This window comes from Lipotes vexillifer, unplaced genomic scaffold (genome assembly GCF_000442215.2).
Source record: "Lipotes vexillifer unplaced genomic scaffold, Lipotes_vexillifer_v1.1 scaffold1261, whole genome shotgun sequence".
NCBI classification, from domain to species: Eukaryota; Metazoa; Chordata; class Mammalia; order Artiodactyla; family Lipotidae; genus Lipotes; species Lipotes vexillifer.
This window is the reverse complement of record NW_006796548.1, coordinates 1,672,514-1,687,797: the sequence shown is the minus strand read 5'-3', so window position 1 is coordinate 1,687,797 and position 15,284 is coordinate 1,672,514. Positions and strand designations below refer to the sequence as shown.

The window sequence follows — 15,284 nt, the reverse complement described above, 5'->3', positions numbered from 1 at the left end:
GGAAAGAGAAAGGGAGCAAACTAAACGATCAGGGGATATAAAATAAATGTAAAATGTGGAAACAAAGGTAAAGGGATGAGGCCTGAGGGGAAAGGGTTGGGGATATGAATGCTAAGAAAGGTAAGAATATGAGAAAATGTTGGAAATAGAAGTCAAGCATGGAGAGAGAAATTCGGGGCAAGCATTCAGCATGAAGCCTGGGGGATGGGGGTGCAGTGAGACTTGTGAGTCTCACGAGCTCTAGTATATCTACTGAATGAAGGTGCTTTCCCAACAATTCAGTTTAATCCAGCATGGTTTAGGAAGAGAAGTAACATTTATTGGGCTCCAACTGTGTGCCAGGCACTGCAGGCAATTTGTATAAATGCCCTGTTAGCCTGCACAGTAAACCTAAAGTGGAGGAATTAGCCCCGTTTCTGGAGGTGTAACTGGGTCACTTTGGTCATTACTTAACTTCTCTGATCCTCAGTTCCCAGTGGGGAGGATAACAACTACTTGTGGGGTTATTGTGAACACTGAGATGAAGTGCGTGCAAGTACGGCTTGACACATATTCAGCACTCAATTACTGCTAGTCGTTATTCTTCCTGCCTCCGACTTGGCCAGGCGGGAGTCCACCACCGCACGGGGGACTTTTGACGGGGCGGGAGCGGACATTGGCGTGGCGCGGCGCCCGCCTCCCTAAACAGAGCCCTTACGTTCCTAACCGGCCGCCAGCCCCCGTGCGCCTTCCGGAGGGCGCGGGGCGGGGCCGGCGCGGCCGCACAAAGGAAGCGCGCGGCCCGGCTTCCGCGCCGGCGCCCCGCCTCGCCCATGCCCCGCCCCCGCCTCGCCCCGCCCCCGGCGGAGGCGGCCGCGGGAGCCCTGCAGGGACGCGCCGCATTGTCTCCGCGGCGGCTGCAGCTCTTGAGCGCCCGCCGCGCGCGCGCGCAATCCGCCGCCGCCCGCACCCCCGCCCCGGCCTCGCGCCCCCTGGACTGGTCAATCTCGGGGCCCTTCCACAACTGACTTTCCAAGATGCTCTGATTCCCAGTCCACATTTTCAACCTGCAGATATTTCAGTAGCTCTAAAAATGACCCACCAAATGGGCATATATCTGGAGAAAACTCTAATTCAAAAAGAACCCCGCGCGAGGCGGCGCCCGGCCGAGGGGTTGCGTAGGCCCCGCCCGGCCAGGCCCAGCCGGGCCCTGGACAGGTCAGTGCCCGTGGCGGGGGAGGGGTTCTCGCCAGAAGGGTTACCGCGGCCCGCTCTCGTCGCACTGGACACCGGGCACCGCCCTCCGGTGCCACTCCCGGCCCGGGCCTACTCGGCTGCCAGGCCGTGCCAGCCCGCGATTCTCGCCCTCCCGGCGCCGGGGAGGTGTCCTGCGCCTCCCCCCTCGTCGGGGACCCTGCCTGCCCCGCACTTCCCCGGCAGCCGCTGTGTCACCTTCGGCATGCCAGACGCTTCCGTGTGTCCCCGCACACCCCAACCCCGGCCTCGGGCCTCCGGGGCGGCGCTTTACCGGGGATGGACGGTCCGCTTAGGGACAGGGCTGCTGGCATCCGCTGTACTCTCTGGGTAGGGGACTGCCTATCTTGGAGGCCTGCGGCTTAGCTGGAGAGTTTTGTTTTTAATCTAGTTCAGTCTCACGAAGCTTTTAATTGGATGGAAAGGGACAAGCTGTTCTGTGTCTGTCCTCTCTTCCATTTTTAGAAGACCGTTTTCTCTCCTTCCCGTGCCAAATGAAGACATATTGTATTGTTGATTCTTTACATTAAAATCGGGACTTGTGAGATTCTTTATTTAAATTGAAGTCCACAGAGAGGTAAATAATTTGCCCAAGATCAAGTTGCAAACTAATGGTGAACCTACAGTGTGAACTCCTAGTCCCCGGCTCCTGTATTGTTGGATACCAGTTTGTGCCAGTGATACCCCGGCCGTCCCAATCCTCTCCATCCCTCCCCCAAGGCTGCCTTTTAGACCTGAACACATTTCACTGACATACTTTCAGTTCTAATCGACTTTCCTTTCCTTCCTGCTCCATACCTAGAATGTTGACTTTCTTCCCATGCTGCCTACAGAGACACGCTCTTTTATTCTTTTTCCTGCTAAACAACTTAGTGACAGCTCTCCCCTTAGATATCTCCCATCTTAGATCTTTAATCCCCTTCCATTAGCATATTGGACCCAGAGGATCCCTTGTTGTGAAATAAGCTACCGACCTAAATCCACCATATGTCCCCAATTTTTCTAGGACAACCCCTATTTAAAATATTCTATCACATTGTCTATCAACCAAGTGTCTCGATTTTTGGTTTAGAAAATAATGTCATTTTAACCATATCAGGCCCTGCTGTCCTGGCCTTTTCCAGCCATTTGGCACTGGGGCATAACTGGGTAATCCAATTATCATTCACCTGGGATTTTTCACCCCCACCCCCACCCCCGAGTCAACCCAAATGTTGGAACTGCTAGGATTTCTAGATGAGTCTGAAAATTGCAGGCTAATGAGGCAAGGAAATTCCTTCTTGCTCCTGTATGTCTGCCCCCGCTGCCCTCCCCATTTTTTATTCCGGTAGAGGGCCTCAGACCTGTGGCAGTGTCTATTGATTAGGGCTTAAGTTGAGGTCACATGGGATGCAGGGCTTCATATCATGTTGACTCCAGAACAGAAAGAAAGAAACTTACTGTGTTGGTTACAGGGCAGGAGATTCTGTCTTGGATCTTAAGATACCTGCACAGCTAAGGAGTTTTGGTTCCACTCAGATTTCACACACCTTCAATTAGGCTCCTGCCTCGTGTAAAGCATTATCCTAGGCACTGTGGAGAATATAAAAGTGATTTTCTCACTTAGCCCCCAACATCTGGATCTATATCTGGAAATAGCCACATTTTTGAATCAGCTGATACAGTGTTTCCCACTGTTTCTTTACCTAGGTTCCAGCCCCTACAAGGCGGGAACCAGAGCTTCTGGCTTGGCTCCTTCACAAGGGCTGGCTTCTTTCAGAGGGCCCAGCAGATGGGTAGTGGTGCTCGTGTGGCACCTGCCCTTTCCAGGCACTCTTATCACGTGAGCTCTGCCTCTCAGCCCACCCAAGATCTGTTTGCAGGCTTGTCCACACACATCGGGAAGAAAGATGCCTTTTTTCTCCAGCGTTAATCTTGCCACTTTTCTGTTGTTCTTGAGTTGCTTTCTCAGTTTTCCAACTGCATTTTTGTGAGAGGTAGCTCCTGTTTTCATCGCCTTCTCCTCCCCCCCCACCCCTTTTAAGCTGTTGTTTTATTAATAGGTGGCACATAGGTACGTAATGAATGTTGGTATTTTATCATGCACTCACCTCCCAGCCCTGTCCACTTCTCTTCCAGGTCCTGGCTTAATTTCGAATTTACCTTTGTCAGATGCACTCAACATATATTATTTCCACTTCCTCAAAGTAAGGAGGAAACTCCAGCTCTTCCTCCTTCGGTCCCAGTAATGATTTTCCTGGCTGTAGGTCTCTTCAGCCATTGTTCCTCTGCATTTCAATGGAGGATAACCTTTTAGGAAGGTGCTGTTATGCTTTTTTCTCCAGACATACCTCCTCTGTCACTGACCTTCTAGTCTAAGCTGATTGACCCTGAGACTTCTCTTCCTGCTGCCAAGGCCCCTTCCCCCATCTGTGACCCTGTGCCTGTGACTTGCTCTGGCTCAGCCCCAGAATCCACTCTTTTTCAGACCACATCCTTTTTCCTGCCTTACTCATTTCCTGTCTCAGATGCTTTGGATCCCTTGGATCTTTCAGTGGGAAAGAGAAAAAGAGGAATAGATAGATGATTTTATAAAATTGAACTGTTCTTACCTCTGGTCTTGCATGCGCTAACTTAGGCCATCCCCTCCCTAGGTGTTCTTGTTTTAGGGGGGGAAAAAATGACTGCTATCTCAGAATTAAGAACCTTTACCTGAGGTTTTGAGTGTCTTTTTATCTATTTTTTTTCTTGTTGTGAATGTGTGAAGAGGATGACTCAGACTGCCTTAGACGCTTCCTCTAAGTCTCTGCCCTCCTTTGGGCTTTAGGCCTCACACTAGGCATTCGGTAACTATTTGCTGAATTAAGTTCACCCCCTTCCTATCAAAGTCCTTCACTTTGAGCTAGCATGGATCAGTAAACCAACATAAAGTTGAAAAACCTAGGGAGTAGGATGGTGGCTCCAGTTCTGGTAACGCTGCTCTGTGTTAGTGTGACATTCACCGAGGGTTTTTTCTTCCTCTTGGTCAGTCCAAGTTTATATTAAAGTTCTCCCAGCTGTGCAGTGCCGTTTACTCTCCAGACAGATTTGGTCCCATCCTGAAAAAGATTCTCTCCTGAAAAGATACATCTACTAGAGTTGAGAGTAGGGAAATGAGACACCTTCATAGAAGCATAGTTTCTCTTTTATTCCCTTTCTTTTGTGCCATTTTGCAACTGGAAGATGAAGATGATTTTCTGTGGTCAGGAGGAATCTCACAAAAGTGGTTGTAGAGATTCTTTTGTGTTTTCCACGCCCGTGGAAAAGCAGGGTGAGGACTGGCTGCCTTATGCAATCTACTCTCATGAGGCCTTTGTACCAGTAACAGAAATGACTCTCTGCAGTGACTTAGCACCTTGTCTGGTGGAAATCAAAGCTGGGACTATCCCTCAAGGTAGAGGTATGAACATATACAGATTTATGTTTTCAGTGCTTTTATGGCATGCTTTAAACTACAGTGTGAGTCACCAGTTAAAAAGACTCTGACTATGTGTTCTGTTAAAATGTTTAAAGTAGGCCTGTTAAAGATAACTTGAATTATTTATTCACAATTCAAATAGATGCAGGTGTCATTTTAAGCATTGACTTATTTAAAAATTTCAGTTTGAATTTAACTACATCAGAACACTGATTTGATGCTTGCAAAGAAACTCTCAAACAAACCATCTTTAATTCAACTTTATGACATTTTGGAATTGTTAGGAAAATAATCAACCATTTATTTATCCAAGACAACAGTCTTACAGATTCAGGGCTTTTTTCCCCCATCAATAACAAAAGTAGAATATAATTGCCATGGTCAAGAAATGGTTGTGGTTTTTTTCGGCCCCGCCCCACGACATGCGGGATCTTAGTTCCCCAACCTGGAATCGAACGTGCGCCCCCTGCATTGGAAGCTCGGCATCTCAACCACTGGGCCGCCAGGGAAGTCCCGAGATGGGCTCTTTTATAGTTAATTGAGTTATACAGTTAAGAATGATTAGGTTTTGAAGGTATAAAATATAGTAAGAAACATAGCATATAATTTAAATAATAAATTGTTGCTATGTGATTCATTGTAAGACCATCTAGGCCAGCATAATAAACTTAATGGTTTGTTGTTCTTTTTCCTTCCCCTTCCAAATTTATTTATAGTTAGTGAAAAGGGATGTGCTTTCCTATACTTGAAATTTCCAAATGATTTTTTTAGTTAAATCCAAAAGAGAACATTCTTTCTACATCTGCCAAAGAAATGATTGCTATTAAATAGGGATTTCCAGTGTTCTAAGATGAATCCAGATGTTGAAGAGAGTCCCAGTTTGCTGTTAGACTCTCTTGAAAGCAAAAACCTGTTTCTTGGATGATTTTCTTCTTAACAGTGAAATTTGTCATAGCTTCTCTTAAGAAGAGACGACTGTTAGCTGGCGTGTCATAACCAGCTCTTCTCCAGTAGATTAGGAGAAGCAGGCCTGATGCTGAATATTGAGACCGTTGGCAAGAAAATGAGAGTTCATGACTGCTGGGAGTTATTTTTAAAGCTCTAGTTGCATGGCTATTACGTCTCAAATACTGTATAATTATCCCTAGTTACTGATATCTTTAGCCTATTTGAAACCATCCATATGTGGCCTAAATCCACACAGCTATATTAAGACATTTTTAAACAATCAAAGCAACTGACACTTTAAATTAAAACAAAATTAATGTGAATCAACTACCGTTTTTTTAAAAATTGCTTAAGTCCACATTTCCAGGCCTCCAGTAATCAGTATTAATCTCTTCTGTCAGCTGATTGGTAGCAAAGTAGCGTGATTGAAAACTTAGACAATGGTTATTAAAGGAAGGGGGCAGTGTTTTCTAAGAGCAGAAATGATCAAGAAGTTTGATTTGCAAGATTAAGTATTATCTATCCCATTATATAGACAAGGACAACTGAGATTTGGCTTTCTCTAGCACATGTGTGTGCGCTTGCGCACGCGCTCTCTCTCTCTCTCTCTCTCTCTCTCTCTCTCTCTCTCTCTCCCTCTCTCCCTCTCTCCCTCTCTCCCTCTCTCCCTCTCTCCCTCTCTCCCTCTCCCCCTCTCCCATTTCTCTAAGAATATTAGTGCTTCTGCAGTTGGTAAATAAGAGAATTTTCTAAACATTTCTAGTTGGTTTTTTAACTGTTATAAATCCATCTTCCATGATTTTCTCTTCAGCCTTTTAAAGTAATTTCTTTTCACTGGCTAAACCGCCTCCTGGCATTATAAGAACCACTAGGAAAAGTGGTTCTTTATTTGTTCCTGAGTTCTTTCTTTTCTGGTTCCTGGGGTTCTTTTGTGTAATACCCTGGGACTCTTTATGAAAGAAATGCATAGGAAGGGAGGGAATCTGGCAGTTGTCATGTCCTTTGGGTTAACGACGAAAGTTGAAGGTGAATTGGGACGTATGGTCTGCCCCAAAGGGCAGGTGCGTTTCCCTTGTGTTGCAGTCATTGTCAAAGTGGAAGTAAGATTTCTTCCCGAAGCCTTACTTCAGGAGTGCAAGGACAGCACACTGAGTAGGCCAGAGCACCTGAGGACCATGAATGATGCCTGAGTTTGGACCAGTGAAAGAACAGCTCTGCCCTGGGGCTGCAAGAGGCCAGGCTCAGTGCGAGTGAGACTGGGGCAGTTTCCTAATCTCTCGAGTCTCAGTGATGGGAGCCCTCCAATAGCCATGTCAGGCCTCTTCCACTGTGTTGTAACTTCAGTGTCTTATTTAATCCTTACCACAGCCATATGGGACAGAGATAAGTACCCCATTTTACAGATGAGGAAACTGAGGCCTAGAGTAACTTGCCTGGGATTACAGACTAGGATTTAAGCTTAGGGTCTTTCTGATCCCAGTCTTAACTGCTGGGTAGCACAGCTTCTAAATGTAATCAGTGCCAGGCATTTTACATATATAAACTCTAACATTCCCTGTAACCCTGCAAGGTAAGCAACATGATTGTCATTTTTATAGACGGAGAAACTAAGGTGCAGAGCAGGTACCAAGTGCTTGAAGCTAGCTACACAGGTAATCAAAGATGGAACCAGAGTATGAACCCAAGGTCTGCCCCAGTGCTGGTGGCCTTTCCACTCTGCCATTTTTCCTCTTGTCTCCTGTGATCCTGATGTCTCTAGCGGAGAGCCTCTCCTGTTGGTTCCAGACCTTTTGCCTTGTGAAATCACAGCGTCTGCTAGAGAACTGTGATGTTGGGATATCTGGGAGCCCTCTACCGCAGCCCTGGAGACCCTAGGTCTGCAGAGCTTTTTTTGAATCCTGTCCCTGGCTCCCTGCAGCTAGTGAGCCATCACACGTTGACCAGCCGCAGGTGCTGCTGCTGAGTGGGACCTGGTCTTCAGCCTGGGCCGCGCAGCAGTGCTGCAGCTGTTTGGAAATCCCCCCCTGGCTCCCATTCGAGTCACAAGGGGGCGGCTGGCTGTTGCTCCATTGATTTTTTTCCTCCAGAGCTGGGGGTGGCCGCTTGGAAAACGTTCAGCTGTTTACAATTCAGCTTATGTACACTTTAGCTGGGGAGTGTGGGTGAGTCAGAAGGCCCGCTCCCTCTGCCTGTGTCCTAAGAGACAGCCTGAGAGTCAGCTGTATGGTAATGGCCGCCAGGGAGGAGGAGGAGCACCCCCTGCCAGACCCAGATGCTTAGGATCCAGGAAGCCTGTCTGCTCTCCAGTCCTCTTAACCCAGACTCAACAAGGTCACTCCGCAGTGACACCGAGGCGTGTCTGAGGCAACCTGGCCCAGCTTCCCTTTCATTGGGCCGCCACCTCCCTGGCAGGCACCAGGTATGGAGCCAGGGCCTTGCCCTCCTGTGACTCGGCAAAGCGCCCCAAAGGGATCCTCCTGTCACAGCCCTTTCTTCCCTCTCGGGAGAGGCCCCTAAGAGCAGAAGTGCTCTGAGAGGCAGGGTGATGAGGGCACCTGTGTGAGACAGCCACGGCCTGCTGTGCGTCTGGGAGCCAGGGGCTTTTCGTGGGTCTGACAGTAATTCGGTCCTTGGCAGAATTGCAAACGCTACAAGCATCTGGCATTGGTACCTCCAGCCTTCTGGTTCTCAGGAGGGACCCTGGGTGGGAAGGGGCCTACAGTTTTCCCACCTCTCTAAGGGCTCCTTTTGTGCTTGTTTTAGAAGGTATTCTCTTCCAAATTAGGTGGTACCCACTCTTGCCTTGATTCTAAAATGCACACTTTTAACTATGCACCCTTTTCCTCCTCTGGGAAATTAAGATGTTAGACCCAAGGCCCTTCTAACTCCAGTCCTCTGTGATCTAGTGCCCCTGATCCAAAACGTCCACTCTTCAATGCCCCAATCCTCCCACCAAACCTTATCCCTAAATTGGGAGGAAAGCTATCTGCTTCTCTAAGTGATTCACAGCCAGGTGTGAATGGCCACAGGTGTGTATTTGCATTTTAAAGCAGGTTGTTAACCAAATGAATCTCTTTAATGGAATACTCTGTCAGGGTCCCAGGATAGAGCCGCCATTCCTCCTTCCCTCTCTCTTCCCTCTCTCCCCGCCTCCCTCTCCCCCCCCCCTTTCCCTCTGTCTCTCTTTCTTTCAACAAATTGGTGCTTAATGAGATATCTTACCTCCCTCACTTTCACAGCAGCACTGATTTCTTTAGGGGCCCAAATATAACTAATGAGATTGTAAAGGGAGGCCACAGCCTTTCCAGAGGGCTCAGCCCTCAGCTTGCTGTGCTGTGTTAGCACCAGGTGCATCTGGTCTGTGTCAGCTGCTCCCTGTCTGGGATGTGGCTTCCCTGGGCGTCACTTTGCAGGTGCTCCCCTCAGGGTCTCTCTAGAGCAAGCAGTTGTTTAGGAATCCTGCTGTCACCCCTCCTGGCCACGTGACTGGCCTGCTAAGCTCAGGCACAGTGAGCTGGACTTCAGAGCCAGGGGCCTGGAGAGAACGCTGTGTGTTGTATAAGCGACCTTGTTTTGCCATTTGTCAAGCAGAATTTGTTGCAGACAAATGATCCATGTTATCACCTATTCTGCTTCCTTGAATCCTTTATTAACTTCATTAGCTTTGTCTTTCTCCTGCTGCTGCCAAGCAAGGGTAGTTAGAAGTCTTGTAAATTAAAATACCCCTTTCTCCTCATGTCTGGAGAAAGTGGAAATAGCCACTGGCCACGTTGAAGGGTAGAGGGAGAGGCTCTGCTTGCCCTTCATTTCCTCTGAAGTCAGGTCTTCAAGGCGACTTATTTTAGGGGCAAATAGAATGAGTGGCCAGGTCATCTGAAATACCCACAATAAGTGTTAGTACTGAACGATATTTCAGCATAACTGATGATTTTTGCCTTACCTGTGCTTATAAAGAGCACCATAACTGGTTCCAAAGTGGCCCAGATGGTGCGTAGCTGGAGCCAGCCTGACCTCTGTCCTCAGTGGGCAGGAAAGCTCGGCCTCTCTGGGCACCTACCTCCTGGCCCGGGGGTGGGGCCGTTTTTATAGGCGCCTCCGGCCTCTGCCTCTAGAGGTCATCAAGCCTTTCCAAATGCCTGGAGCCAGCATCAGTGTTTCAAAGGGACCAGGGAACCCAGAGCTGCAGCCTTTGGGGCCAATTTAATGCTGTATCTCCCTTCTGCTGAGGAAATCCTCACTCAAACAGGAAGAACTGGGCTAAGGAATAGCTCTCATTCTTCTTTATATCCAGGTACCCAGAAATGCCACCCCCGTAGGCAGGCACCAGCCCAGCTGCTCCCTCTCGTAATTATCACCTCAGAAAGTGATGTGCCAGTCTCAGCTGGTGACCAGTTGCTGTCGGAAGATGAGATCTGTATGCTGGTCAAGAGTGAAGACGGAGCCCACGGGTTCCCCGTGCTCCAGCTCGGCAGCTGTTAAATGGCTATTACATATTGGACACTGGGTTAGCCCTGAAGATACAGATGAGACCGAGACAGCCCCCACCTAACGGCACCTGCTTTGCCTAGCAGAGGAGACTGGCCCTGTAGCAGATAATTTCACAAACTGGGCCACTGGGGGGGTCCTTCCTATTTTAATCCAGTCCCTATAAGGGCTGTTTCTGCCAGCGCCTGTGAGACCAGATTGAGAAGCAACCTACAAGGTTGAGGCCTATGTTATGTAACAACTCCCCCAGAACACATTGTTTTGTTCATTCTGATCCAAATACTTAGCCCTTTGTGGTCAGCTTCAATTGAAGGCTAGATTCTACTTCCCCCTTCCACCACCACCACTGAAGTTTGGCTTTATTTCCCTCCTGCAGCCTCTCCTACTCAGGGTGTCCTGGCCTCCACCTTTCAGATCCAGGTAGCTAACTCTGTATGAAGGCATTTGAGACCTGTGGGAAACCTGGCAGCACTTACAGCCTCGGGACTGGTCAAGGGAATTGAGTAAGGAAGAATTCCAAAGATAGAGAATTTCTTTGTCTCTGTCTTCCATCTGGCCTCAGGGCCAACAGGGCAGGTTTCTGCAAGTTTAAGCTGCTTTCCCCTAAGCAGGCTGCAAAGCAGTCTGGGAGAACGGGAAGCAGATTAAATTAATCTCAGTGTGCTGAGCTTGGCAGGGGGTGAGATTGTATATGGTCATTCCAGAAATAGCCCAAACTCCTCTGTGACTAAAGCACATGACAAGGTATTGCCTACAAGATGACTGCAAAGCAAAATAGATGCAAACCTTTGTACAGTCGTAAAGCGCTCTCCCTTCCGTCCCTTGGATTCTGTGTCTCCTGTAACCTGGCCCAGAGGTATAATGGAGAGTGATAGCTTATAATGTTGTGGCGAAGGGGTTTATTAGTTTGTTCTCTTGCTTAATAAGATCCTTTTTTAAAAACTCAGATTCCCAAAAAGTCTTTTTCCTCCCAGAGTTTATTGGCTCTGTAGCCTCTGAGCTCGTGAATGTCTGTTGGCTCCTGTATTTGGCACGAGGAAGGACTCTGACCTCAGGAGCCCGCCCCCACCCCCTTGTCTTGCAGTGTACGTTAGTAGGCACAGATCTGAGAGACAGAGGGAAGGGGGTAGAGGGAGCAAGGAGAAGAGTCGAACAAGGTTGGAGAGATCCCATAAAAGGAGACAGGGTATCAGCAGCTGTTTGGTGATAAATATCAGTGAAAAGAGGGAGGTGGGCATGATCCCAGAATTCAGAGGAGAATGGATTAATTCCATAGAAGTATTATAAACTAAAACAAGGGAGTCACTCATTGCCCTCCATCTGTGCTCTCAGCGAGGAACGAGATTGTGTTTGAAAGAAACAAAACAAAACTCTTACCAACAGGATCTCTTGGATCAATACACTTGATATATTATGTTACTATTGACTGAGTACCTGACTTTAAAAGATGCTGGCAAAGAAGACCTAGGGTGATGATGAATTTGCAACCTTTTATATAAGAAGTAGTCAAAGGAGCAGAGGGAGTGTGGCCTGGAGGAGAGAACATGAACTGGGCTCATAAGTGACATCCTTCATGACACCAAGAGCATTTCTTGAGTGTTTCCCAGTGTGCTAGCACTGCACTGCTATTCATTTTCTCACTTAGTCCTCGTAGCAACACTAAAGGGTAGGTCTTATTATTGTCTGTATTTTATAGCTGGAGAAACCAAGGCTCAGAGACAGAAGAGGACTTGTCCCTAATCCACTTGAGTGATAGAGACCAGTCTCTAAGCCAGGTCTAAGCCTGTGTTTTTGCCCATTATACAAATAAGATTAGCCTTGTTCTGTGTGGTCCTAAGGAATAGAACCAGGGTAAGTGGACAGAAATTAACGGAAGATAGATTTTTGGCTCATTATAAGGAAGAACTTATTAATTGAACTGCCCAAGTTGGGAACAAACTAGTTCAGAGGGAGTGAGTTCCTTTGTCATTAGAGGTATTCAAAAAAATGCCAGAAAATCACTGGGTGGGGCTATTATAGGGAAGGGTCAAGCATTGGTAAGGGGTTGAACCAGACTTTCTAATCTTGTGATTCTATAATCTGTACAGTAGCTCATTAGCGAAGCCAGGGAATATTTTACTAGGCTCTAATTAGAAGGGAATAGGCATCATCTAAAAATAGGATTTTAAGTTACATAGTAAGCTTTCTATTTTAACAACATTTATTCATTATTTTAAATAAAATACAGATGTTTCTTTGCATATTTAAAATACTTTAAAATATAAAAGCAAAAATCTAATTACGTAAATATAGACTTAAATATTTAAAATTTAAAAGCAAAGAAACTTAATTTGATTGATTATATAATTAACTCAGTCCTCCTAGTTATTCATGGATTGTTAAGGAAAGATTTTTTTTTTCTAGTTCCTAAACACCTTTACAATTTTAGAAAGACTGATTCCAACGGAGAAATTTTCCATCCCTATAGAAAGGTCAGAAATGTCAAAAATTTTTTTTCAAAGGACTATAAACATGTAAAGGAATTTTTCTAACTTGCTGGTATGACTGTGTCTCCAAAAAAATTAATTTTTAAAAAATCTCATTAATCACATCTCTTAGGTAACTCTTGCTCAGCTCTGAAACTTATTATAGTTGAATTATAGAGGTCTGAGTACTGAAGGCATGTGTCATGGCCAACTTTTTTTAGCAAAAAAGATTTATCCCAGTTTATTGCACATTAGGACTACTAGTAAGAAAATGAGCCGGTTATAAACCTTTTCTAAAATGAGTTTATTTTGATTTCTCCATGCCACATAATTAGGCATCGTGAATTCCTGTTCTGTGGTGGGATTTTTAGATCTTTAACATGAAATAAGAGCATCTTAATATAAATTTTGTGCAAAAATTACTTAGCTAATAAATATACTGAAATTGTTTTTAAAGTGTGTAATACATTCACACTGGGTTATGCTTACTGTCAGTAGGCTTGTTGCAATAAAGAAATGGCTTTTTCTTTCTTTTTTCTTTCTTTTTTTTTCTTTTTTAGGAAGTTCCAGGTTAAAGGCAACCTCAGCTTCACACAGCTGGCAGTGGTAGAGAATGGCCCTGGGAAGCGGGGTTGGGGAAAGAATTAAAAAAGTGAAGAGAGAAAAGTTGCTTCTAAAACAGTGAAGCAACTCAGGAGAGGTACTGTTTGGAGTGGAGGAAAGGGGGTCCCTTGTGGTGTGGTTCTGTAAAGGCACCTCATCATACTTACTGGAGCTCTGTCAGGCTCTTCAGAGAAAGGCTGGCAGGCCCGTGGAGAGGAAATCTTAAGCAAGGCTCTCCTTGGAGGGAACGAGTCTGTGGTTGGCTGAGAATCAGATTGGATGTGGAGCTGAGAACTGGACAAGAGGCTTGATTGGGAGCAGGAGACCTGCAGGAACAGCATAGAAAACCTCAGCTCTGCCTAGGGGCTTCCTCGGTGGAGAAACAGAATACACACATATCTTAATGCAGTGATCCCAAATAACCAGTCTCCTATTAGGCAGATCTGTGTTAAAATGTTTATGTGGGGTTCAGTACTTTGACATTTCACAGCACGCTTAAAATCTAACCCTTTCCTGAGGAACCTCGTAGAAGGTTCATTTATCCTCTCTCCCCCAAACCCCGTCATGCCCCAAGCCCTATACCTAGTTCAGCTTTTCATCTTGGTTTTAGATGTCACCTTGAATACATTTTCTCCCTTGAGCAGAATGTTAACTTGTTTGTCCAGATCAATACTGACCAAGGTCTTAACTCCTCAAAGGCAGAATTCTTGCCTGTGTAACCTGGTGGGACTATTCTTAGCACAGTTGGGAAATTAAGAAACACTGCTGGCGGATGAGCTGCACTGTTGCAGAACAGACTGTAGTCTCACTTGGTAGTGGGTCCACTGAGACTGTACCACTTTTGAATGGGTCACTGAGGGAGGGGACTGCTTGCTTTGCATCGTCGGGCAGTGTTGAGTCCCTACTCTGCTACTGGCCTAGACCTGGTTCTGACCGTCCCCCCCCCCCCCCCCCCTCTCTTTCCTCCCCCCCCCCCCCCGCTTGTGTTTTCCTGCTTTCCCTTGTACAGAGACAGGGCAGGGCATTGTTCATGCACTGACCGACCTCAGCAGCCCCGGCATGACCTCAGGGAACGGAAACTCTGCCTCCAGCATCACCGGCACTGCCCCCCAGAATGGTGAGAATAAACCACCACAGGCCATTGTGAAACCCCAAATCCTGACGCATGTTATCGAAGGGTTTGTGATCCAGGAGGGGGCGGAGCCTTTCCCGGTACGGACTACTTCTTTTCCCCTCTTTTTTTTTTTTAATAAGTATACTTTGGATGTGTATTAGAATAGCTGTACATTTCCATGTAAAATTTCTGAAAATGTGAAAAATTTGCTCTTTCCTTGCTAATTTTCCCCCAAAGGAATATCAGAGCCATTTGCTTTCTAGGATTGAGTGTCTTCCTAAGGTCCAGAAGGGGTCAGTGATTAAGAATAATTGGCAAGACCCCTTGGTTAGACGTTTCCACACAGACTCAGCTGTGTCCCTGCCTGGTGAAGTGCGAACCCCTTGGTTAGAAGGGAGTTCACATCGGGGTATTTGGTGCAGGATGATGGACTTTGGCATTCAGGTTTGAATGCCAAAACCCCCAAATGGCAACACTTGGGCTGGTTAGAGAGCAAAAGGAAGCTGTGTGGAAGAGAATTCTCAAGATCTATCTGAATGGAAGACAAGCGAACAGAGTTACAGCCTGAAGCTTCTTTTCTGGGGACAGAGCCTTGAAAGGGGAGTGAATGAGGGGCACCCAGAAAGGGGCACTTCATCAAGTGTCTCCAATTAAAGCGTAAGACCAAGGGGAAACACAGAAGAATCAAGAAAATGGCTCATTAGAACAGCACCCAGAGCCAGTAGTGCACAGTGTGAATTGGTGAGACAGGTGGCCTGCTCTCTAGGTGGGAGGAGCCCAGAGCCAGGTGCACTCCAGCCTTTCTCGTGATAAACTTAACGGGCTGTTAGAGACACAACATCTTCATGGGAGGCCATCTATCTTTTGCACATTCTTTGGATCCATGAGTGGTGTGAATAGTCAGCCGAAGCCTCTGAGCTTGATTAACTGAGATGGGTGGACTGCCCTTCTAAAATGCCAAAAGACAAAAATGCCAAGACAGGTTCTTGTCCTCTTTCCC

The 15,284-nt window shown here is 46.7% G+C and overlaps 1 protein-coding gene across 4 annotated transcripts in view; it reads left to right on the top strand.

The window, feature by feature from the left end:
* PHC2 (polyhomeotic homolog 2) overlaps positions 1-15,284 on the top strand; it is a 49,419-nt gene that overhangs the window by 25,899 nt on the left and 8,236 nt on the right. For 3 of the 4 annotated variants that reach the window (XM_007468705.1, XM_007468703.1, XM_007468704.1), the window contains one exon: positions 14,180-14,382. In XM_007468705.1, coding sequence (XP_007468767.1) covers positions 14,180-14,382 — 203 coding nt within the window. Of the gene's footprint in view, positions 1-1,127; positions 1,198-14,179; positions 14,383-15,284 lie in introns of those variants that run through there. The other variant, XM_007468706.1, reaches the window with a different exon arrangement.